At 48.6% G+C, this 22967-nt stretch overlaps 9 protein-coding genes across 9 annotated transcripts; 6 read left to right on the top strand and 3 right to left on the bottom strand.

Annotated features, from left to right (window-relative positions):
* Positions 1-139: 139 nt before the first annotated feature.
* N7471_003630 (uncharacterized protein) lies at positions 140-2311 on the bottom strand (the record flags this gene model as incomplete). The annotated part of the gene is made up of 6 exons (XM_057276350.1): positions 140-1278; positions 1328-1677; positions 1737-1904; positions 1965-2034; positions 2092-2126; positions 2202-2311. The coding sequence occupies 6 exons, from the start codon at positions 2309-2311 to the stop codon at positions 140-142; spliced, it is 1872 nt and encodes a 623-aa protein (XP_057135960.1).
* A 1094-nt stretch (positions 2312-3405) lies between these two features.
* On the bottom strand, positions 3406-5416 carry N7471_003631 (Dyp-type peroxidase; the record flags this gene model as incomplete). The annotated part of the gene is made up of 8 exons (XM_057276351.1): positions 3406-3701; positions 3774-4079; positions 4139-4236; positions 4293-4403; positions 4457-4549; positions 4608-5002; positions 5067-5301; positions 5370-5416. The coding sequence occupies 8 exons, from the start codon at positions 5414-5416 to the stop codon at positions 3406-3408; spliced, it is 1581 nt and encodes a 526-aa protein (XP_057135961.1).
* A 1910-nt stretch (positions 5417-7326) lies between these two features.
* Positions 7327-9679, top strand: N7471_003632 (CAZyme family AA5; the record flags this gene model as incomplete). Its single annotated transcript, XM_057276352.1, has 2 exons — positions 7327-9442; positions 9502-9679. The coding sequence occupies 2 exons, from the start codon at positions 7327-7329 to the stop codon at positions 9549-9551; spliced, it is 2166 nt and encodes a 721-aa protein (XP_057135962.1). The 3' UTR covers positions 9552-9679.
* A 665-nt stretch (positions 9680-10344) lies between these two features.
* Positions 10345-11711, top strand: N7471_003633 (isopenicillin N synthase family dioxygenase; the record flags this gene model as incomplete). Its single annotated transcript, XM_057276353.1, has 8 exons — positions 10345-10485; positions 10553-10660; positions 10729-10867; positions 10928-11148; positions 11210-11340; positions 11397-11502; positions 11566-11574; positions 11637-11711. The coding sequence occupies 8 exons, from the start codon at positions 10345-10347 to the stop codon at positions 11709-11711; spliced, it is 930 nt and encodes a 309-aa protein (XP_057135963.1).
* A 368-nt stretch (positions 11712-12079) lies between these two features.
* Positions 12080-13111, bottom strand: N7471_003634 (uncharacterized protein; the record flags this gene model as incomplete). Its single annotated transcript, XM_057276354.1, has 1 exon — positions 12080-13111. One exon carries the CDS (start codon positions 13109-13111, stop codon positions 12080-12082), a length of 1032 nt encoding a protein of 343 aa, XP_057135964.1.
* Positions 13112-13739: 628 nt separating this feature from the next.
* N7471_003635 (SDR family NAD(P)-dependent oxidoreductase) lies at positions 13740-14573 on the top strand (the record flags this gene model as incomplete). Its single annotated transcript, XM_057276355.1, has 2 exons — positions 13740-14333; positions 14379-14573. 2 exons carry the CDS (start codon positions 13740-13742, stop codon positions 14571-14573), a joined length of 789 nt encoding a protein of 262 aa, XP_057135965.1.
* Positions 14574-14790: 217 nt separating this feature from the next.
* On the top strand, positions 14791-19526 carry N7471_003636 (Galactose oxidase/kelch beta-propeller; the record flags this gene model as incomplete). The annotated part of the gene is made up of 5 exons (XM_057276356.1): positions 14791-15520; positions 15553-15621; positions 15677-15778; positions 15827-16646; positions 16700-19526. 5 exons carry the CDS (start codon positions 14791-14793, stop codon positions 19524-19526), a joined length of 4548 nt encoding a protein of 1515 aa, XP_057135966.1.
* Positions 19527-20715: 1189 nt separating this feature from the next.
* Positions 20716-21441, top strand: N7471_003637 (SDR family oxidoreductase; the record flags this gene model as incomplete). The annotated part of the gene is made up of 2 exons (XM_057276357.1): positions 20716-20996; positions 21027-21441. 2 exons carry the CDS (start codon positions 20716-20718, stop codon positions 21439-21441), a joined length of 696 nt encoding a protein of 231 aa, XP_057135967.1.
* Positions 21442-21966: 525 nt separating this feature from the next.
* Positions 21967-22822, top strand: N7471_003638 (EXPERA domain-containing protein; the record flags this gene model as incomplete). Its single annotated transcript, XM_057276358.1, has 4 exons — positions 21967-22171; positions 22234-22397; positions 22457-22691; positions 22749-22822. The coding sequence occupies 4 exons, from the start codon at positions 21967-21969 to the stop codon at positions 22820-22822; spliced, it is 678 nt and encodes a 225-aa protein (XP_057135968.1).
* Between the last annotated feature and the right edge of the window lie 145 nt (positions 22823-22967).

Genomic DNA, 22967 nt, shown 5'->3' on the forward strand with positions numbered 1-22967 from the left:
AGCGGCCGACTATTCTCGTTGAGATATAATTATGAAAAGATGTATATTGACCTACAATGTATAATATATGCCTAACAAGAAACAAGATCTCCCCATGAAGATCTTCCGAGATCTCAGAGATAAAACAGAGAACCAGCCTCTACAAAACCGAGATCCCACAACATCTAATCCTCGCACTATCAACCTTCGCACCACGACCCCACCACAAAGAAACCAACTCCTCAACAAAGATCCGGTCCGTAGCACTCCACACATCAAGGCCCATCTCCGCCATATCTGCCACCGTAATCGTGACAACGTCATGCGCACCGCTGTCCCGGTGACCAGCTCTCGACCCATGACTCGCAGACCCGCTCACACTCGACCGCTGCCGAAGCAAAGGCGAACTCCCCTCGTCGCCATGGATAGACTGACGAGACATTGAGAGCGAAGCATCGGTATCATAATCTTCATCGATATACGGCGCATCATTATAGGCATCGTCGTCGAGGTCGCTATCATAGCGGGCGATGGCGCCAGCCAACGTAACGAAGATCTGCGACGTCAGGCGGCGGAAGTATGCGACGAGCGCGACTTCAGCCGGCTGCTGGTCTTCCTGGAGGGGATTGCGGGGTGGGTCGGAGTGGGAGATTGAGTTGTAGGGAGGGCGGACGAGACTCTCGACGCTTGCCAGAAGGCGGGAGTCTTGTTCTATCTGCTGTTCTTCTTCTTCCTCTGATAGGCCGTCGCGGTTCTCGCCGGCGGAGGCCCACCAGATGAAGGATGTGTAGGCGAGGCGGGTCCAGGAGATAGGCTCGACGACGGGGCTGGAGGAGTAAGTTGAGTCTGTGTCTGAGGAATCTTGTTCTGGGGATGTGGGGCAGTCGTTGGAGAATTGGCGGAGTCCGCGGCGGAGCATTGAGTAGCGGCGGGCGTCGCGCTGCGTTGCTTTTAGCTGGATTTGTTGGGTTTGGTTGGGTTTGCCGCCTGTGTTATGAACTAGGGAGATTTTGGGGAAGGTTCGCTCAGCGGTTTGTTGTGAATATGGTGCGGGGAGGGTGACGAGGACGTCGAAGAGGTCGGGTTTCATGGTTAAGACGGTGTCGGTGGAGCACGCGATCCAGCTTGGGTCTGTTTCGAGGTCTATGATGCTGCGCAATGGATCGAAGGAGGAGAGGTAGGGAATATCATGGATGCCGACGTTGAAGAGGGGGCGGGGGCGTAGTGGTGGTATGCGATCGTCGGGGAGTAGCTGCAGGAGGGAGTTGGGCAATGAGGCTAAGAGAGATAGATCATATACTGGATCTGAATTAGCAGTAGATCAAGTACAATGGGCATAGGAGCGTACCGTAGTTGCAAGATGTGTGTACAGGAGCCTCGCCCATGAAGAGAATCCGCTTGCGCAGCAAAGCTGCTCTGTAGAGGGGGAAGATCAGAGGTCCGAAGCATTCCGTGAAATCTGGAAGCGATGAAGCGGGATGGAAGGGCGTCAAGGCCGGCCTGAACGTTTCCAGTACCATTGCATCGCTGAAGGCGCGGTTGCGACTCGAGTGATCTGGTCGCTCGCCAGGTCTGAATCGAAGACTAAGAGGCGAGTCGATGGGGGATTCAGGCGCTGAAGAATCGGTCCCTCCTATCCTATATGTCTCCCAGTAATCAGACAGATGCTGCATATCTGACATGTTCTCGGCGTATTTCCTATCAAGTACCAGTGTCAGTCGGGATCTCGTCCATGGCGGGTGCCTGGAGATACGAACAGCGTCAGTTCCTTGAGCCTTGGAGCGTGTCGCCAGCTCTTCCCAAGTCTTCCGGTGCTGAGGGGCACCAGAACTCCGATCGCAAACATATTCGCATTGCGTTCGGCCTCCGTGGCGGGATGATTGAGGAACGCGCTGATACCGGCATACTGTTCATGGACGAAGTACCTACATGAGCGCATCAGCAAAAATCGGATCCAAAGCTTTGGGGAACCTTGAAAAACATACACCAGGTCTTCAGTCACATTGTGCAGCCCAGAGGGTAGTGATTTGTATTCCACAACCCCTTCAACCTCAACTATTCACTCGGGAGTTAGTATCGATTGTAGCCTCGGCTAGATAATTGATTGCTCACCTCCCGGCACAGTTTGCTTCCACGAGACCACATATCTATTGTCGCAGAATGTCAGCGATAGGTTCCCGAGCTTGAGAGATGCGATGCCCAGTGGAAGGAGTAGGACCTACCCGGCCCTGATGTCGAAGCTGATGACGAATAAGGCGGCAATGGCTGGTGGCGACTCCATAGTGGAATGTGAGACGTCAATGCCCAAAGGCCTAGGAGATTCAGATACCATTGTGAAGGAGAATCATGGAGTGCGACGTTATTCAAGTAGTGTCGGGGAATCACGGTAAGTTGAGGGGTGAGCCTCGTCCCTGGCTATGCGGAGGTGGTGCCTGAGGCAGAATTTCGGGATAACGTGGCCGACCCATGAGAGGTTAATTATGTTGTATATAGTATTAGTATGTAGTTAGAGGTGCTATATATAAAAGATCTGTCTCGATGTTAGGTGTATATTAGTACAATAGTGGTACAATAGTGGTACAATACCTACATATGTATATATCCACGGATAATGAGTACACGCATCACATAACTAGAGATCATATCATTACAATGTATTTATATAGCCAATATTCTTTTCCGCTATACTCACGTCCTATTTCTGCAACCCTTTCGTCTACATCGACCCTTTCGAGAATCCCATCCGCACTTGGGTAGCTAAATATTTACATCTTGCTTCAACCATGGCCCCCGAGTTCCACATTCAGACCAGAGAACTTCCATTTCCGTGCAAGTCAGACCAGAGAACTTCCATTTCCGTACAAGGATACGATACCTGCCTTGCAACAGTCCCATCTTCCCACCTAAGCATGAATATTTTGTCGAGGTGAACAAATATGCTGGATTTGCAGGTGTATGGCTTCACCATAAGGGCTAGCCGGAAGAAAGCATTCAGCAGTGGAGCGAAGCCTGCCAGAAAGACTTTGAATTGCCAGGTTTAGCCGAGGGGTGTTCTCCAAAAGAGCGGGGGTACCTCCTTCAACTGACAATTCTACGTGAAAATGTCAAAGCAAACCTTTAGAGTCGCTTGCAGCTAGCAGTATGGTATATGGCTAAATCGAAATTCTCGCTCTTATATTTCATTATCAGAGACCGCGTAGATGGATGAAAATAACGGGAATGTCGCTGGATAATGTGAGTGTCCATAGTCCTTTCCTATATAAAAAGCAATAGCAGCCACGATATCAAAAGAGTGCAAATTCATGTTTCCTTCATATTCTCAATAAATTATGAGTCAAGTCCAGAGGACCTATTGATTACATCCAAAATTTCGAGAAGTACGCAGCATGATTTCTACCATAAAGATGGCCTCCCGATCCCCCATAATTATTCGTTATCTTCACGGAGACGCGCCAGTTCCTCCTGGTCAAAGATACTTTTAGGACCCGTAAGTTCGTTTTTCAATGTTGAGATAGAAGGAACAAAGAAGTATTCGCCTCCTTTTTGAACAACCCAGCTTTCCAGCGGCATGCGGGCCTCGGTGGGGAATTTTCCATCAGGAAGACCGATAGAGCGAGGCGGGTGGTGATCCAATCTCTGGCCCACGAAGGCATCAATACCCGGACCTTCACCACCAACGAAGTTAGTCTTGCGGTCGGGGAAGTGGTGGTTGCTTGCCCAGCCTGGAAACATCAAACGTTAGTGAGGAGCCCTTTGTCACACATTATGCATGAGTTCAAGTTGCGAGTACTTACGGGTAGTCAAGAAGTTGAATCCATTTCGGATGTCGCTCTGGTAGCAGGCGAACAGAAGCCCACGTTCCTTTTCCGCAGATGACTTTCGATCAGTCATTTCATCGGCCGAGACTTCCTCGCCATACGGAATGCCACGACGGATGATAACAGCATGGTCGTGCTCTAAGTCAGCTCGGGGTCTCATTTTGCGGGTGTGTGCCGCAAAGGGGCACTTGTTGTGCTCCGTGACGGGGTGGTAATCGAAATTGTTTGATGAGAACAGATTTTCGTCAGCGTCATCATGAGGAGACTCATCCACAGGGGTTCCTTGATATTGATTGAATCAGCAAATTGTAAATCTTCAGCATTCTTAATTGGCGACGAACCGTTCTTCCATCTGCCCATCAAGTATGCAGCAAGCTTTTCGGCTGGCTTGGGATGGTCTTGAGTGAAAGGGGCGTGCTTGGCATTTTCCTCCATGAACCTATACACTTGGTCAATACCAAATAGGAAACAATGAAACAATCAGAGGTTACTCACTCCTCAAATTCAGGAACAAGTTGCTGGAGGTCACGGAAAACAAGGAAACTGCCATCTTTGGCCCAAGCTGGTTGGCCCATTGGGTCGCCCTCATGCCCGCAAAAGATCATTCTGCATTTCATCAGTCTGCCAGTCCTTTATTCAATGACGGTGAGCACACTTACCCTGGCTCTGCGGCTGGAGGTTCCTTGCCCACGGGTTGTCTTTCATCCCAACCTTTAATGATAGGCTGACTGATGCCATCCTTGAATCCAAAGCTGAATATAAAGGTAAGTTTGGCTCGTAAAGACTCCCAGGCGTTTGGTAAGTACTTACTGCTCTTTTCCTTTCATAGCGCCCGGGCGAACATTTCCTTCTCTGACCAGGGTCAACTCTATAGAAGGGTTCTGGCTGAGTACATATGTGTCCGGGTTGAGAGGTGCTTTTTCGTCGGCCAGGAAATGTTGCTTCACCTCGCTGACCTTGGTATCCAAATCACGCTTCAGACTTGCGGTCACCATAATCACACCATCAATGGATCTCTCATTATCACTGGTGGGCTGGTATTCCTTTCGAAGCTCCTGGGGGTTGTCCCACCCCTCGCCCACGAGATCTGCATACATGCCCTTTTCGAACAGTCCACCCTTCAGTTGTTGCTTCCGGAAGACTGGAGATAGCTGGCTGTCCATTTTAACGAGTTTCTGATCATTGGCATTCACAAATGCTCCGAGCTATGAGTAGTCACTTATCAGTCTTTGTTCGATGCCAGTGAAAACAGTTGGGATGACAACTTACTGCTTCAAGACCGGTCGAGGTAAAGGCAATGTTGATACCCGGCAAGCCTTGAAGCCTAGCTGATCTCTTTGCCAGTTCGGCCTCCTTCTTTGCCTGCTTAATGGTCTCGCTCATCTGACAGGCATCTTGACCCGTGGTGATCTTGGGAATAAATGTCTTCAGACGGTTCTTGAAAGCAACTTGGTCTCGAACGCGAAAGAAGAGAAAGGTTTGAAATCTTTTGGGGAGACCAGGCCTGATGATGATAAGTATTTTTGAAAGACCATGCCGATATATGAACATTTGGGAACATGGGAAACTTACCAAACATCTCCCTGGATATTTGCCTTGATGGCCGAAGTAAGACTCATGATGGAAAGCTAAACTCTTAAGAGAGTGCACGATCCAATGTCAATGAAGGCTACTGTCGAACCACAAGGGCTGACCTGAGGGGATGGTATAAATATATGAAAAAGATGGGTGGCACGCAATCTTCTGACCCAGCAACAATTCCATTTCCAAATCAAAAAGCAAAGGAAGGAGGCGGGGCAGCGCAGGCCTGCGATTGAACCGCACGTAGCATCCAGCTACTGGATCAGATCGCCCAATTAGATATGAGGCATATTCGATACCGACATTAGTATCGAGTGAGCTCCAATAGCAATAATCGATTACAGCCACATTCAGCTGTATGGGCATCTCTGGAGCAAGAGGGGAAGGCCATACTCCATTACGCTTTGACTAGTATTGACTTGAGTGTGCGAACTCATTGCCCCACAGCGCATAAATCGAATGGATTCCTAATACAGAGATGATCATAGGGTCGCATTTCTTCCAATACTAGAGATCAACATAGCCCAATTTCCAGTCACATTTGACGGGTGGGTCACCTTCAAGCAAATGAGACGAGACATTTTAGAATATCACGAACATCACGGTTCCCTACAACAGTTGTACTCCGTAGTTCTCCGTATATTCAACACGCTGGTTGCAGTAGTGGAGACCTCGGAATATCTATATCTGGCAAGGTAAGATGTAATCGATGTACATCGCACAGACCTAGATCTCTAAGCTTCGGCCGCGATCTACCTAGCTGCATCTGAATGATGGGACATTCATGTCAACCCAACATTCTGGTCGATAAGAGGGGATCGAACATGTCACGACTATCAATTGTTCTGGTATGGATGTAACATTGTATCCATGGATGCAGGAACGCAGCAGTCTGAAATAACCGCAGGAAAACCATCAAGTTGAGGGATGTGGGGCTGACAGCTTTCAGCTTTCAGCTTTCAGCTTTCAGCTTTCCACTTTCCACAAATTATGGGTCCACATTCCACTCCGTATGTAGCTCATTTCTGCCAGGAGCGACATATCCAACTCACATCTGCAAAAAGCTAGTGCACAGAGCAGAATAGCGCCGATGCCCATAAATAAAGGCTCAGCTGAACTGGACTTCCACCTACAACATACGTGAGATTACGACTGTGAGAGTAGATCGCTCAAGATTAGCGCTTCTTCAATCCATGGACGTCAGCGGAAGCGGGCCGGGCTCCACCCAATTGCCGCTAGCACGAACTATCTACCCGGGGACATGTACCATCACATATTGTGGTTCCTCTTCCAACCATGATCGACATGCGGTAATTTCGCAGCACCAAATCCCCGATCGCCAATTGGTTAATCTTCGATTGCCGAGTCATGACGCCAAGTTTTGCGCCATACAACCTTGGAAGCCCCACCTTTAATATGCAAGCTAGGAATAGCCTCACGCAGCTGAACTATCCAGCTCGTAGTGGGTTTGCATGCCGTGTCTTCTGCAGGAGACGCTGATCTTTCACCTGTCGCCGAGCATCGCCGATCGGGTCTGATTTTTGGAGACTTTTCTTCACCGATCTAAAATGGAGTGCCCAGTCACGTCGTACTACGCAAGGTGGGCCCAGGCAATCACTGACGTCTGTCTCTCATGTTGATATTCAGCAATGCCGAGATATACACCTGACTGGTGGAAAGCAGCCCCACCTGCCCTCCAACGAGATCGGGCTAGACTGTTATAGTTTGCGTAATATTGGCGTAGGCTATTGCCGATGTTGTATTCCGTGCTGAAAATAACTTGGATCCTGAATGAGAGTAGCGCTCCACTCCAGGTGGAGTATGCCGAGTACTGCACTTATATGTATGTGCCCTTGGTCACGTCAAGAATTTTTTTTCGCATAGGTGAAGTGAGCTTCTCTTTCCCCTTCTTCACATTCTCTTCACTCTCCAATAAACTTCGCCCAATATGAAGCTTCAATGGGCCGGGCTCCTCTTTGGGGTTTCCATTGGCGGAGTCAATGGTATGGCTGAATACATGCACGAGGCTATGAGAGGAGAGCGTGTCTCTGGCTATGGCAAATCCGACAACAACCCCCAATGGGTACCGGAGTTCAAAGATGAATCTCCTCCATACCAAAGCTACCGAATCCCCCGTCAAGACTGGACCTTGACATGCAGCAGCTCTGCTGCTCGCTACCCATGCAAATATGCCATCGATGGCAAGAACACTACTTCCTGGCGCAGCGACCCCTCCAACAATGGACATACTCTTATTGTTGATCTTGGAGCGTGGTACCAAGTGAGCGCCGTCGTTGTCCTTCCTCCAACTGATACGGGCACGGAAGGCCTCATTACCCAGCACAAGATCTGGGTCAGCGAAGATCATGAGAAGTGGGCGGAGCCTGTTGCATATGGAATGTGGCCCAATACAAACAGACAGCGAATGTCTGCGTTTGAACCATCATCTACCCGATACTTGAGAATCACGGCCGATGCCGACCGTGAGAATCCTTGGGTCGGTATCGCTGAACTGAACATTTATGGAACTCTGTACACCATTCCTCGTGACCCTGCTCTCGGTGTCTGGGGGCCAACTCTTGATTTCCCTATTGTGCCTGTCTCCGGTGCTCAGGAGGGATCTGGCAGGCTTGCTCTCTGGTCCTCGTGGGCCGACGACCAATTCCACTCGACTCCGGGAGGCAAGACCGTTATGACCCGATGGAACCCATTGACCGACGAGGTCTCTAAACGCACTGTCAGCGAAACCCACCACGACATGTTCTGCCCGGGCATTTCTTATGATGGCACCGGCATGATGGTTGTTACTGGTGGCAATGATGCCTCGGAGACTAGTCTCTACGATTCTGCCAATGATAAATGGATTCGCGCAACCGAAATGAAACTCCGTCGTGGATACCAGGCGTCTACAACTCTCTCCGATGGACGTGTCTTCGTCATCGGAGGTTCATGGGCTGGAGGTTCGAATGTTGCTAAGGATGCCGAGGTTTACGACCCTGCTACCCGAAACTGGACTATGCTTCCTGAAGCCAAGGTCAGCCACATGTTGACTAAGGATATGGAAGGTCCTTGGCGAGCGGACAACCATGGCTGGCTCTTCGGCTGGAAGGACCTGAGTATCTTCCAAGCCGGGCCTAGCAAGCAGATGAACTGGTACTCCGCTCATCACAATGGAGGTGTTAAGGAGGCAGGGCTTCGTATGGACGATGAGGATTCTATGTCCGGCAACGCAATCATGTTCGATGCCGTGAAGGGCAAGATCCTCACGCTCGGTGGCTCTCCTGACTATGATAAATCGCCGGCCACGAACGCCGCCCACATTATCACGATCGGCGAACCGGGTCAGAAGCCGAAGGTTGAACCGGCCGGAGGAGGCACTATGCACACTAAGCGTGTCTTCCACACTACTGTCGTTCTCCCCGATGGAAAAGTCGCCATCTTCGGCGGCCAGACGTTCGGCGTTGCATTTAATGAGGAAAACGTCCAATTCGTCCCGGAAATCTATGACCCTAAAACCAACACTTTCACGAAGTTGCAGCAGAACAATCTTGTGAGAGTATACCACACCGTGTCAATCCTCCTCCCGGACGCCCGGGTGTTGAACGCAGGCGGTGGTCTTTGTGGCAATTGCACAGCCAACCACTATGATGGCCAGATCTTTACCCCTCCCTACCTCCTGACTCCTTCAGGTCAGCCCCGGCGCCGTCCTAAGATCATCTCAGGACTGAAAGATTATGCCTCGGTGGGCAGTACCTTGACATTCGAAACCGATGATGATATCTCCACAGCTTCCCTGGTCCGTCTGGGTACCGCCACCCACACTGTTAACACTGATCAACGCCGCATTCCACTTGATGTTACTCGTGACTGGCGCTTCTGGAAGTCGATCTGGAAAACTACCCTGCCAAAAGATTCGGGTATTCTAATTCCTGGATACTGGATGCTGTTCGTTATGGACCGGAATGGCGTGCCTAGCATCGCGAAGATCATGATGATTGGCTTGGACAGCACGAAGACCATCGATGCTGCGCAGGATCCGTTAGGCATGATGGAGGCTCAGAACAGTAAGCATGAATCACTGCAACCCTTTTGGAAAACTTAGAACCTAACGCTGAATTTACAGATCTTGACTCGTTTATGAGGATCGAGTTGCTGAAAAGAAAGTGGTTTTGAGGCAAGCTGGTATTTTGGAAGAGTCCGAAATTTGATATAGCGTCATTTTAGGTCTCTTGCAGTAAATACAGTGTTGAGGACTTTCACATAGGTGTAAGGAGTAGAATCTAAAAACTTACCTCAAAAAAGCCACCCCAAGCTTGAAATATGGTTTTGCCATAGCCTTAAGGATAGAGGAAGGGTATCACCACATAAGTAGTCTACCTGGTATGGATGTTTTCTGGCATCGTTTCTATGTAGGTCTAATTTTGGATGAGTCTATCTCTTTTGGATACATACATAAATAACTAATTTTCTCTAGCCAATGCAACCTCTACAGGATCAGAAACACAGAACAGATTAATACAGTTGTATTGGATGCTAAAATGGCACACTGGGGAGAGAAGGAAGAAGGGAGAGGAGCTCTCTTCCTGACAAACAACAATCTTAGGACCCTAGCCTAATTTGAATAGACAAGTATGGGGCAGGAATCGTGTATCGGTGAGCAATATACGGAGTAAATGGTACTTACCTGAAGTCTACATATGCACATGCAATACAATATGCAATAAAATATGCAGTAAGTGAACATTGTGTTATGGACTTTCAGTACACTACATAGCCCACATTCCTTAGACACCAGTATAGAAGAGAATGCACGGTGCCACTTTAACTCCCCGGTGCGGTGGAGGACTGGCTCTGCATGGAGTATATATAGTATTGCCGAGTGCTGCTATACCAAGAAAATAAGACTGTTACACTGGAGTGCTAGAAAATAATCCCCACCCTCAGCTTACAGCAACCGTCTCAGAAAATGGCCATCCAAGAAGTTGATTTTGAGAGCATTCCCATTATTGACTTGTGCACATTGAATAGTCCCTGTATCCATCAGCGCCACCAACTCAGGAGAGAAATCGCTCAGGCCTGTACCCAGGTTGGCTTCTTTGACATCAAGGTGCAAGGGGTTTCACTCCCAACCCATCAACCTTTACGTTAACTCTAATCAAATCTCGTTCGAACAGAGTCATGGAATTTCCGATGTGCTGATCAATCGTACCTACAAAGCCGCCCATCAGTTATTCTCCCTCAGCGAAGAACATAAGATGGCATGCTATCTGGCGACGTCTGAAGTGCGTGTCGCATACTAGAGCCAGCGATCTGTGAAGGTGGTGGGACTAACTAACCACGTTGACACCAGTACTTCCGAGGCTATAGCCCCTTGTATGGAAAGAAATCGTCGAATACCGACCTTGAGGGAGCCACTCAAGACAAGCCCCTTGGGTCTCTTTCCGAGGCATTCGACATCGGCTATGAGCTCTCAGGAGATCTGCAAAAAGGTCCCGATGATTCGCCACCTTCAGATAGGTACGGTTTACATGGAGAAAACTAGTGGCTAGAAGAAAGCCTCCTCCCAGGCTTCCGGGCGACGTACCTTCAATATTTTGCCGAAGTCCTCGAGCTTGCCCGAGGATTGATGAGGATCTTTGCGCTGGCGTTGGACCAGGACGAGGGTTATTTCCAATCGATGGTGAAGTATCCAGGGGTCGCATCGAGGATGATGCATTATCCACCTCCGCCCGTGAAGGGGCAGGAGACCCCGGGGCTAGCGGCTCATACGGTAGACAGAGTCATTTTTAGACTCGATGTGGACATAATAATGCATGCTTACATTCTGGAAGGACTATCAATGCTTCACAGGCCCTAGACCACGTTCCAGCTCTGCAGGTCCTCAACCCTCATGGGAAGTGGGTAGCGGCACCGCCGATCCAGGAACATTAATTGTGAACATTTCGGATTGCTTCGCCTTCTGGTATGGGATAAGATTTCATCTCAAATCGGTGCCAACATATACTAACCAGCTCTTAGGACAAACAACAAATTCAAGTCGACCATTCACCGCGTGGCCAATTCGACCGGAGAGGAACGGCATTCAATACCATTCTTTGGCGTTGACTATGATACAACTATTTCCGTATTGAAAAAAAAAAAAAAACAGATTTCAGAGAATAACCCTCCTTGCAAAAAACCATTCAAGGTCGGAGAGGTGAGTCATAACATCTGTCTCATAATCTCCTCAGGTGAACAACTGAATGTGAGCACTTGCAGTATATACGCGACAAGCTTTCACTATCTTATGTTGGACATGATGGTGAGGCTGCTGGTGACCGCATTAAGCTTTAATTTGTCCTTGGCCATTTTACCCTTTGCTATTGGATGTCAGACAGTCGCGTGAGACAGTATACCCGGCTCGTTAGACAAAGCTGGCTTCTTAAGCCCAACTCATTTATCCACATGGGCTTCACCGCTAGATGATTTGACATTATGGCCGTTTCCCAGGTGATTCTAGAGGGAACCGTAGTACGCGAGTATAACTTTTCTCTGAATCAATATAATACGAACAAGGCAGAGAAACTAGAGCTCATAGCATAGGAACAGTCAGTCCTTGACCCAGATCAATCAATGCAAATTTGAGTTATGAAATCGAATGACTGAAAAGAATTTCCTTGAGCCTACTAGCTCCCACCTATCGGGCTTGTTTGCTTACTCTATCACTTCTCAACATTGTCCCTGACTAAGTCCACTGTTGCGCAGTGAAAAGAGCCACCAATACTATTCACATGTTTGAAGGGGCATGGAATACATTTCATTCCCCATGATTCATACAGCTGTGTTGTCTGGAGGTCACTAGCCTCGACCACGACTCTTTTTCCATCCAAAACCAAAGCATTGAGGCATAACCATGGGCTGGTCATGTAAAGCGGCGGACCATCTGATTCAGTTGGAATAAAGGGGTAGGCTCGGAGATCCCAATCCGCCAGAACCTCATGCTTGCGAAGCGCGGCCTCGGTGACCTTTGTCGGGTTGTAAACCAATAGTCCATTGCGGAGCGGCAGGATTGTGGCATCAATGTGCATGGCGCTCGGGTCGTTAACTTCAAGCAATTCAATTTTATACCCCCCAGGCAAATGCTGCTGGACATAGTCGATACCAGCCTGGTTGGTTACGTGGCTGAACTGCCCGAGGATAGTCTTGCCAAACCGCATAAAGTCCGCCGTATCAAAGGCAGGGCGGGTGTTGTTGATTACCCACTGACTAGTGGCATTTCCGGCAGCATCGCCAGTCTGAGGGAAGTCGTCAAGCAAGGAGTTGGCAAAGGAGTGCGGAGGGCGCCGCACGATGGTCACACCGCTGTCCTGCGCCAGCTCGTCAAGGATCGGCGTAAAGGCAATTTCAATCTCCCGATCACGGCAGTTCCAGGCAAAACAGGCTTCAATCAATGTATTCTTGACGCTCATAAGCCCGTCACGAGGCATGGCACCAGTGTACCCACCAACGTCTAGCCAGTTGATCCCTGCCGGCGGCCGATAGACCCGAACACCCTCAGACTCGAGAAGTCGAGCGAGATAGTTCAGTTCTGCCTCCGCTTTGACTATCAGAAGCTTGTCAAACGGGGATCGCGGCCTAAATAGAGGCACGTGGGCCGACGGCATCGTTGCTTCGATCATTTCAGGGGGGGGCGCTGGGAAAGCATGCCTGCCCTGCTCGGCCCACGATAACTGACTTGAGGGGAGACCATTCATCATCTGCATTGATAGAAGGCACAGGAAAGGCAGCCATTGTGGAATGTCAATAAGAACAGGAAGTAGATAGTTTGGTGGTTGATTTCAAAATGATGATAGTTAAAAGAAAACTCAGGGCTACTTGGACCTGCTACATGTACTCCGTAGCTCGTAACCTTTGCTGCATGTGTAAATTAAGTACTTATGTAATTTGTACTCCATGCATCAATAGCCTTAAATGGGTTTAATTGTATTGTTCTTAAAGAAGAGGCACATAGGGCGATCGCCGTCCGCTAGGACTTGACGGCCTCGACACTAACTTGATATTGGCGCTGTTACCAAGACTGGGGCTTCGGAAAGTGGGTCGTACTCCATTGTTTGGTGTTTCAATCCACTGAACGTTATTTGACACAATAACGGTCTTTCCCAGGGAATGGGGCAGATTATCGTCTGTGCAGACGGGCCAATTTGAGGATAGATGGGGCCGAAATGGTCCCAAAACAGGGGGCCAATGCCGACCCACAAATTCAATAGATTATCGAACATAAAATCATACCTGGCCACACTAAACCGAAACAAAACTCATTGTTTTGCCCCCTGTTGTTCACATATCTATATTCATCCTGTCGTCTAGCCGATCATCTGCAAAATGAATGTGCCAGAAGCGCCTATCTTTCCCCTCCTTGAAGGTAAGGTCGCCATCATTACAGGTGCCGCCCAGGGCATGGGCAAGGCTACCGCGTCTGTGTTTCTCCGCGCGGGGGCTAAGGTAGTCATTGCCGATGTGAAGGCAGAGCAGGGAGCCCAAGTTGCAGAGGAGCTTTCTGCCTTGGGAGAAGTTCGTTTCGTGGGGACCGATATCTCGAAGTCAGAGGATGTACAAAACCTCATTAAGCAGACAGTTAGCGCCTTCGGCAAATTGGACGTGGCAATCAACAATGCGGCCATGTCTCCGGATCAGACTCCCCTGATTGACTTTGACGAGTCATATTGGCGCAGATTGATGGATGTCAGTTTGACTGGTACCGCACTGTGCTGTAAATACCAGATGCAGCAAATGGAAAAGCAGGGCTCTAAGGGCTCTATTGTCAATATTGCTTCAATCAACGCCTATTCACCACAACCGAATATGCCAGCATATACGGCGGCTAAGCATGCACTCTTGGGCTTGACCAAGCATGCGGCGACTGAAGGTGGCCCTAAGGGCATCCGAGTTAATGCCATTGCGCCTGGGGCGATATTTGTATGTTTTCCCGTCTTGAATTCGAAGAGGGTCTAATAATAGCAGAGTGAAATGTCGGCCGCAGCGTTGGAGATTATGGGCACTACACATGAGGAGTTTGCGCCCAAGGTTAGCAGCCTAAACAGGTTCGGACAGGCTCATGAGGTAGCGCAGGGGTCACTTTGGCTTGCATCTGAGTGTTCGTCATACATAAACGGAATTTGTCTGCCCATCGATGGAGGATTCCTGGCCAAATGGTAGTTACATAGTTTTTTAATTGAGCTATGGAAATATTTCTCTCACGTGGGACCCGTGGAGTGGACAAACCCTTAGCTCACCTAAGCGCGGGGCAACCCCCAGGCCGTAGACACTAGTCCCTTTTCTTTCTCGTTCCAACGTGAGGTTCATCCAGACCTGGGGAGATCCGTCTGTACCAATTACCGGTTCTAATCAAAACGTGTATTGATGCAAAGGAATCATGTGCGTCCAGAGCCAGTCACTTTGGACGGTTGCGAAATCCAAACTCGACGACGTTGACCGGGACCTGCTGGCCTTCGATAGCGACAATGATATCAAGAGAACTGGACAAAACGAGCTTGAGATATTGGAGAGACTTGAGCAAACTACTCGGGAAGCATACGATACATGCATCCATAAGAGATGGAAAATCACCATCCCAGGAAAAGGGAAGAAAGTTATAATTCGTGACCTACTGAGCAAAGTCGTGCGCTGGATTGAGCTATTCAAATCAGTGGGCGATCAATTTGTGCAGTATGACCCGGGCCACGCTGCCTTACCATGGGCCGGAGCTCGGTTCTTGTTGCAGATTGTTATCAACGATTTCAGCAAATTCGATTTCGTTGTGCAGGGTGCCGAAAGAATTGCCAAAATGACCGCACGATATAGAATCATCGAGAAGATTTACATCCAAAAACGTTCAGCTACCTCGGAACAGCTTGAGCAGGCGGTGGTGAGGGTGTATGGCTCAATCCTCAAATATCTCGTTGAAGCCAAGCGCTATTTTGAACATAAAACAGGAGGTGAGCTTATATTGCCAAGTTCGATGGTAGCTGGAGAAAGCTCACAATCTTTAGTGCGACTTTTGAAAAGTGGGCTCCTTGGCCAGGATGATTTCCAGGAGCTTTTGGACAAAATGGAAGCGGACGAGAAATTGGTAGACCGATGTGCGAGTTTGGTTCAAGGTGAGAGTAAGTATTCCATTCGCCTTGTTTTGGTTGAGCCATGGTTGATCAGTCGATCATAATAGTGAACAATAATATTGCCTCTCATCTTGCGACCTTGTCGTTAGGTAAGGAGACGACTCAAACCACGAGCACAAATGCCCACCACTAATGGTTTTGTAGAGATGGAGACCTTTCATTCACTGCGAGATACGCTCAGTCGGATGGAACAGCCACTCTCACAGGTGTTCTTCCACTTGAACAAGGTCGAGGATCATTTGGACAGTAAGTTTCCCTCTTTAACCGATCGGAGCAATCTAACGTGTCCTTCAGGTATACAGCGACGACAGATGTTGGACTGGTTGTCTACTCAGCCGTATCTTGACTACCACACCACGATCAAATTTAGAGTCCTGGACGGAACATGCCAATGGGTTCTGCAACATCCAAGTTTCACTGAATGGAAAGGCGAGAGCACAAATTCGCTGCTCTGGCTTCATGGTGCTCAGGGTGCGGGCAAAAGCTGCTTAGCATCGATGGTCATTGATGATGGCATGAATGTCTCCTGTCAGATTGAAGACTTTGCTCAAGCCTACTTTTATTGTTCTCGCAACACTGCCGAGTCCCAACGTGCGAATGCACAGAGTATTCTCGGATGTATTGCGCGTCAGCTTTCTAGCCCATCTTCAAACCAGCCCCTTGCTCCCCCAACAGTTTCTCTTTACAGGAAATTACACCTGGCAGATGGTTCCACGAGAGTTCCGAATCTGTGTGAGTGCCGTGATTTAATCGTTGAACTGACCGAAGTCTATTCCCGGACCACCATTGTGATGGACGCTCTGGATGAGTGTAGTAGAGACGAGCGTGCAGAACTCGTCGAGGCCCTGGAGTATATTATCGACAACTCGACTAGCCTCGTCAAGATCTTTGTCACTTCGCGCGAAGAAGGTGACTTGAGGTTATCTATCCAGGCGCATTCGGGGGTTCAGGTGACGTGGGTAGAGAATGGGTCCGATATCGAGAAATTTGTGAATTTTGAAACGGACAGGCTTGTGGCAAAGAACCAGCTACTTGGCTCTATCCGAGTCAAATCCACAAAAGATGATCTGAAGGCGTTGATCAAAGAAGATACTATTTCTAAGGCTAACGGAATGTAAGTTAAAATATTTCTGGGTCTTCGATAACGCAAAGCCTTACGAGCTTTAGGTTCCGTTGGGCCCAATTGCAGCTGCAGAGTCTTCGTTGGATTCGTACGGAGAGAGATATTCGATTCGCTATGTCGACAATCCCGCGCCCACTCAGCGAGCTATACGAGGACCTCTACAAAAAAGCACTCGAAAGCACCGAAGAAACAGATCGGGTTTTGTTCCAAAACACGCTGAAATGGATGCTATGCACGACGCGGGTTTTCGGTTGGGAAGACTTCTCCCAAGCTATCACGAGCTTCGTGGAAATTGAGACATACGAGATCGACGAAGACTTTATCTTGGATCTGTTCAGCAATTTCGTGATCTCTCAGACAACCCAAGATGGAAACCGGACCTTCCGCTTCGCCCATCTGTCAGTGCGAGAATTCTTAGAAACCAAGCCCGAATACTCCACGGAATCCAGCAACGCCTTTGCCGCGGAGGTATGCTTGTTGAAACTGATCGGAGCTTCCGGGTCGCCTAGTGCAGAACAATTCCTCAGCAGACTAGGCCTCAGCGATGAAAGCACCGTAAATTTGTCAGATATCGACTCTTACAGGAAAGGCATACATGACTACTCCTTGCGAAATTGGAATGTACACTGTGTGTATGCTGGCGAAGTGAATCGGTCGAACGAAGAACTACACCTTTTTCACCTCCTGCGCTATTTTCTATTTGATGATTCGGATCCGAACTGTCCACTAAAGTGTTGGGTCCATTCTCGTCAGCGCCGCAAAATGGAAAGCGTAACCGGATCGCACCTTCTCGGGCTGTTGCAAAATTATCATCGATCTTGGGACCGGGCATTTTTGCTTTCCTGCGTCTTCGGCTTCGGTGAAGTTCTTCGCATCGATCACTATCATGAGCTGGATGACGACGTCAAAGAAGCATGTATTTTGGCGGCCGTTACACACTCCCAGTATCATATCTGGGAGTATTTGATGGGAGAAATAAAAGGCCGATTACTGCAAAAGCGCGTTTTGAACGCACTAGTCGAAAACGACGACATTGAGCCGCTCAAATGGTTCTTGACTTTCGTCGAGCCTGACCTGATTACCGGACCGGTCATTGTAAATGCGCATCAGGCAGATAAGGAAATAATTGAGCTGTTGCTTGATTATAATAAAAGTCTCCACATTACGACGGAGCTCATCGAAGAATGTAGGTCGTCTTACACGGCCATTGAAGCACTTCTCAGCCGAGCCCCCGATGTCGTAGTCACCTCTGAGATACTCAAGAATGCTATAGCCGCCATACCCATTGAGCACCTGAGAGAAATTCTTCACAAGAATGATGAATCGATCATTACATGTGAAATTATCGCATCGGCTAGCTATTACGCTGGTTTGAGAGAAGGGATGCGAGCCAAAATAGAGCTTTTGTTGGAATGCGCTGGGCAGATCAAAGGGACCGAGAGGGCTATGATTCAAGCCGTTGCCTCACGCGACAACTCTGAGGCGATCGAAATTCTCATCAATCACGGTTGGCCGGTAACAGAAAACGTTATGGTGAAAGCTGCGACACGGGGAAGAATCGCTCCTCTCGAGCTCCTGCTCAAGGCTGGAGGCCCAATTACGTCCAAAGTGATTGTTGGTGGAGCGCGGAATCTTGATGATGGGCCTCAAATGGTCAAGCTCCTTGTATCCTTGACGAACCGACCGTTAGATGATGAATTATGGGTCCAGATGATGCTGCAATGCGCTCAAAATACATGGGGGAATCCGGAAACTCTTCAAGCGCTCCTGGAAATGAAACCTGGTCTGAAGGTTTCAGAAGAGGTTTTGATTGCTTTCACGGAAAATTCCATCAAAGGGAACACCATTCTGGATGTCATTCTGGAGGACAACCGAGAGATACAGGTTACTGATGCGGTGATTGTAAATGCATTGAAAAGGTTGGACTACACCGAAACCATATCAAAGCTTCTCAACCGACACGGCGCTACGAATATTTCGAGCCAGATGCTACTTGGTGCTGCTCAGAACTGTCGATTCGGAGATGAAATGACAAAGCTTCTATTGCAGCGAACTGCAATGATTGAGAAACCATCCCTGATGGTTGTTGACGCAGTCACCAGTAATCAGATTTCAGGCTATAAAATACTGCAGATACTGGAGACCCATTTCGGACAACTTGATCTCTGCGAGGCGAATGTGAAAACTGCGGCCGAGTCCGGCAACCACGCTATGCTAACCTTAGTATTGGATCGATGTTCAATCAGCGAGGCCACGCCATCTGTTTTATTAGCCGCTGCGGCCACGGGGAGTTTGGAGGTAATGAAGCATCTTTTGAAACTAGACAATGCTGTTGTTACCGAAGATATTCTGATTGCGGCATCTGGAAATCCCAGCTGTAGCATCGACATGCTCAGGGTGCTTTGGAACTTCGCCCCACATATCAATGTGTGTCCTGAGATGTTTTTGAAAGCTCCCAACTCTACGGATGTTGAGTTTCTGTTTTCCCGGGTGAAAGATTCCAAATTATGCCAGGATATTCTGAACGCAGTGATGACAACAAAAGAGAGACCGAGCGATTGGCCCGATTGGGTATCTGAGCCTGCTCTAAATCTCATCCTCGAGAGCGAGTTTGAAATTGGAGTGTCCGATGAACTTGTAATCGATACCTTGAAGGCAGGCCGGGGATGGCTTTTGAAGACTTTCTTTGCCCACCGGAGAGACATTGAAGTCTCACAGGATATGGTGAACACAGCAGTCGAGCTAGCAGTTGATCTGGAGGACTATCGGGCCCTACAAGTGCTGGTCAAGTATGGGAATTCGAATGAATTGAACCTGCACGATGCAAGGGTTATCCTCGATAATTTCCTATGGGGCTTTAGCGAGGAGTGAGCATCTCCATTTTGTCAGTCTATTTGTTCAGGAAAAAGCCTTGGAAGGTTCTAGGTGGATAATTAATCAATCCGGCAGCAGATGAAGCTTGGTCTGCCCTCAGTGCCTCATAAACCAAGATTTCCAGTTCAAGTTGATGCTCCCCAATAGACGCATTGGAGATATTCCGTGCTAGAGCAGAGTCGGTGAATTGCACGACTTCGAAATCTCCAGTACATTTGAGCTATCCTCGGGCAATGAATTGGACAGCAGAGAGTACATATGTATCTAAAGCTCGTCAGCGAAAGTGAAAGGATCGTTGAATCTACATTTGTGGTAGATTGTTGTATTCCAAGGTTCACCAACCTTGGAACCATGGTTGAGCGGATGAACTTTCCAAGATTGTATAGGCCCGCTCGAACCCTCTTGTTCAATAAATAGCACACATCCTCCTCTAAATCCCAAGTCTATCCCATTTCTCGTCTTGCGAGGGATTGGTGAGAATAAATCGCCCTAGACTCGACCATGGTTTTCGGAAGAGAAGGTGCAGGATATTCAGACCAGCTTATATTTCAATGTTGTTGACAGGTTCTACCCTGCAGGTTCGGGGTACGATAGTCGACTGTCACCCCCATTTGAAGTCGAGCATAACAGACATGCACCAAGAAGCCTTGCGGAGCAGGTTTGATAGGTTTGATGGCATGTCTGATAAACTCTGTCAGGTATATCAATTCAGTGGTATCTTGCCATGCGACTCGCACAGTTCGCGAAACCATAAGGTGTTACTGAGCTGGGCAGAACGTGTGGAAAAAGGGGACTGGGGGATGAACGAAGATGCAGTGGCGGATGGAATTGAAAGATTTAGAGGTGCCGATACCCCAGAGAATTGGAAGAAATACTAGACTTTATGCGCTAGTATCCACCCACGACATTTACAGAGTGCGTCTGCGGGCTATTATTGGAGTCAATCCATGTGGGTCATAGAACAGTTGCACAACAATACATCGTACTTTGTGCACACTCCGTACTAAGTCGGGGATTAATCCTTCGTTTCCGTTGAGCTTGTGGGCAGGCCAATGATATGCCTGGCCACTTCCATTAATACTGGAGCCAGACACACCCGTATCTCTCATAAAAGAACGTGTCCAGCTTGCTTTGGTCTTGATCCAGGTCCAATCCTGATTTTTTGCTCGATCAAACCACTGTCAATATGGGTAGTTATCAAGGCACATTCCTTCGCATATACGAGCGCAAGCTTGCTCTAGTAACGGGATCCGCACGGAGTAAGTCCGACATTGGCTCCTCAGACATCCCATACTCATTGTCTTCCAGGTATCGGAGCCGCAATAGTCCAGAACTGGCCAGCAAGGGCTGCGATGTGTTTATCAACTATGCAACCGAGGCCTCCGACGCATCCGCAGTAGTACTCGCCGCCAACCTCGAAAAGGAATACTCAGTGGGCGCATTGCCCATTCGAGCAGACATTACTTCGCGGGAGGAATGCGCATGAATCGTGTCAAGCGCGAAAGAGCATTTCACCGACTCGCAAACAGGATCTTTCCAAATCAACATCATCGTTCACAACGCCGCGGTGCTATACCTCGGCCCACTCGAATCAGTCATAGAATCCGAGTTCCATCGAATCTATGAATTAAATGTTCTTGGTCCGATTCTACTCACCGGTGTGTGGTGTTGTGAGCTGGCTGAGAGAGCCACCGTCAACTCGATCAACCCTGGTCCTGTCATGACGGATATGTATATGTCTGCCCCTGATGCAGTCAAAAAGGAACTTGCATTGTGGAATCCTCTCACTCCATTGGGGGCTGTTCGGAAGACTGACAGCCCGGAGGTGAAGGAGCTGGGAAAGAAGTTTGGAGGGAGAGCGGCGTATGCTGAGGAGATTGCTGGGTTGGTTGCGACGATCTGTAATCATTAGTTTGGATGGTGTACTGGGAGTGCTATTTCTGCAAATGGAGGGTTGTCGTTTAGTACCTAAGGATAGCCAGTTTTGCCAATACGAACTTAAGCAACTTATTGTATATAAATACTCTACAGCATCGCAAGTCCAGTGCAGTTCGATGCGTTGAGCAAATATAATGCCTCAGGCATTTAGTGTCGCCAGAGGCATGAAAACACACGAGAAGGATGCTAAAAGAAAAACACAAGATGCAAGCCTTGAAATGTTCAAGCTTGTGTCACTATTTCTTTATTTTTGCTTGATCGATCTAATCTCTGATCGTCTTCTCTCAAATTGAGGCATCCCGAGGTCATCTGTAGATCCAATTAAGCTTGTTATTGGTCGAACTCAAATCCACCCCCTTCGCAAAAAGCCAAACATTCTTGACGTCTCATTTTGTCCATTGACTTTCCTATACTCTGTACTTTTCTATATTTGTGTTTCCGGGACACTGAGACATTCACAGTCTAGACCAGAGTTCCAACTCTCAGGGGTACTCCAAAAATGCCCAGTCCTCCATCCCACCCATACTACCCCCTCGATGCCAATGTTGTGGGTTATGAGCCCAACCAGACCCCAGTGTTGGAGCTTCTCGTCTCTGCTGGTGGGGCATGTACTGTTCTCCTTAGTGTGACTTTCGCGTTGGCTAGCTATGTGAAACCGACACTGCGCATGGCGGATCGAATCGCCATCCTGTGGTTTGTGCTCTGTAAGACGCCAATCGAGAAAAGATGAATTTGAAGGTTGAATATTGACAATGGGGATATATAGCTGGAACTCTGCACTGCTTCTTCGAGGGTTACTTTATGGTCCACCATAACCACATGGCTTCTGCCCAAGATCTTTTTGGGCAACTATGGAAAGAATATGCTCTGTCGGATTCCCGGTATATGACCTCAGACACGTTGGTGTTATGTATGGAGACAATGACCGTGGTGAGTCCCACAATTATATACAAGGCCAACTCGAGGATTCACCGCTGATTCTCACAAAGCTCCTGTGGGGACCATTGTGCTTTGTTGTTGCATACTTGACCGCAACCAGGCATTCCCTGCGCCACCCTATCCAGGTAATTGTGTGCATGAGCCATCTGTACGGCGACATGCTGTATTATGCGACCAGTTTGTTTGACGAGTATGTCCACGGGCGACCATATTCCCGACCGGAGCCGTACTATTTTTGGCTGTATTACTTCTTCATGAACTTCATCTGGATTGTTGTCCCGGCGTGTATGTCCTGCAGTTCCCGGGATGCTCGTTATAGGCTGACATGACTTGGTATAATAGACTATCTCTATCAGAGCATCTCCACCATCTCGGCTGCACTCAAACGCCAGTCGGAAAAGGACAAGACTAAGTAACACCTCTTTCGTCATCACTGGTATAGTGGCGGGTCGAGGCGTAGTGGAGCATTGGGCTAGAACTGAGTTGGCAGGAAATATTAAGGGAATTCGGTGTTGAGGTTGAGGAGATGCGAGGGTCAGAACGGGGGGAATTGGTCAATGT

The sequence above is a fragment of the Penicillium samsonianum genome (assembly GCF_028829775.1).
Source record: "Penicillium samsonianum strain IBT 33392 chromosome Unknown utg000003l_segment0_segment0, whole genome shotgun sequence".
Classification (NCBI taxonomy): Eukaryota; Fungi; Ascomycota; class Eurotiomycetes; order Eurotiales; family Aspergillaceae; genus Penicillium; species Penicillium samsonianum.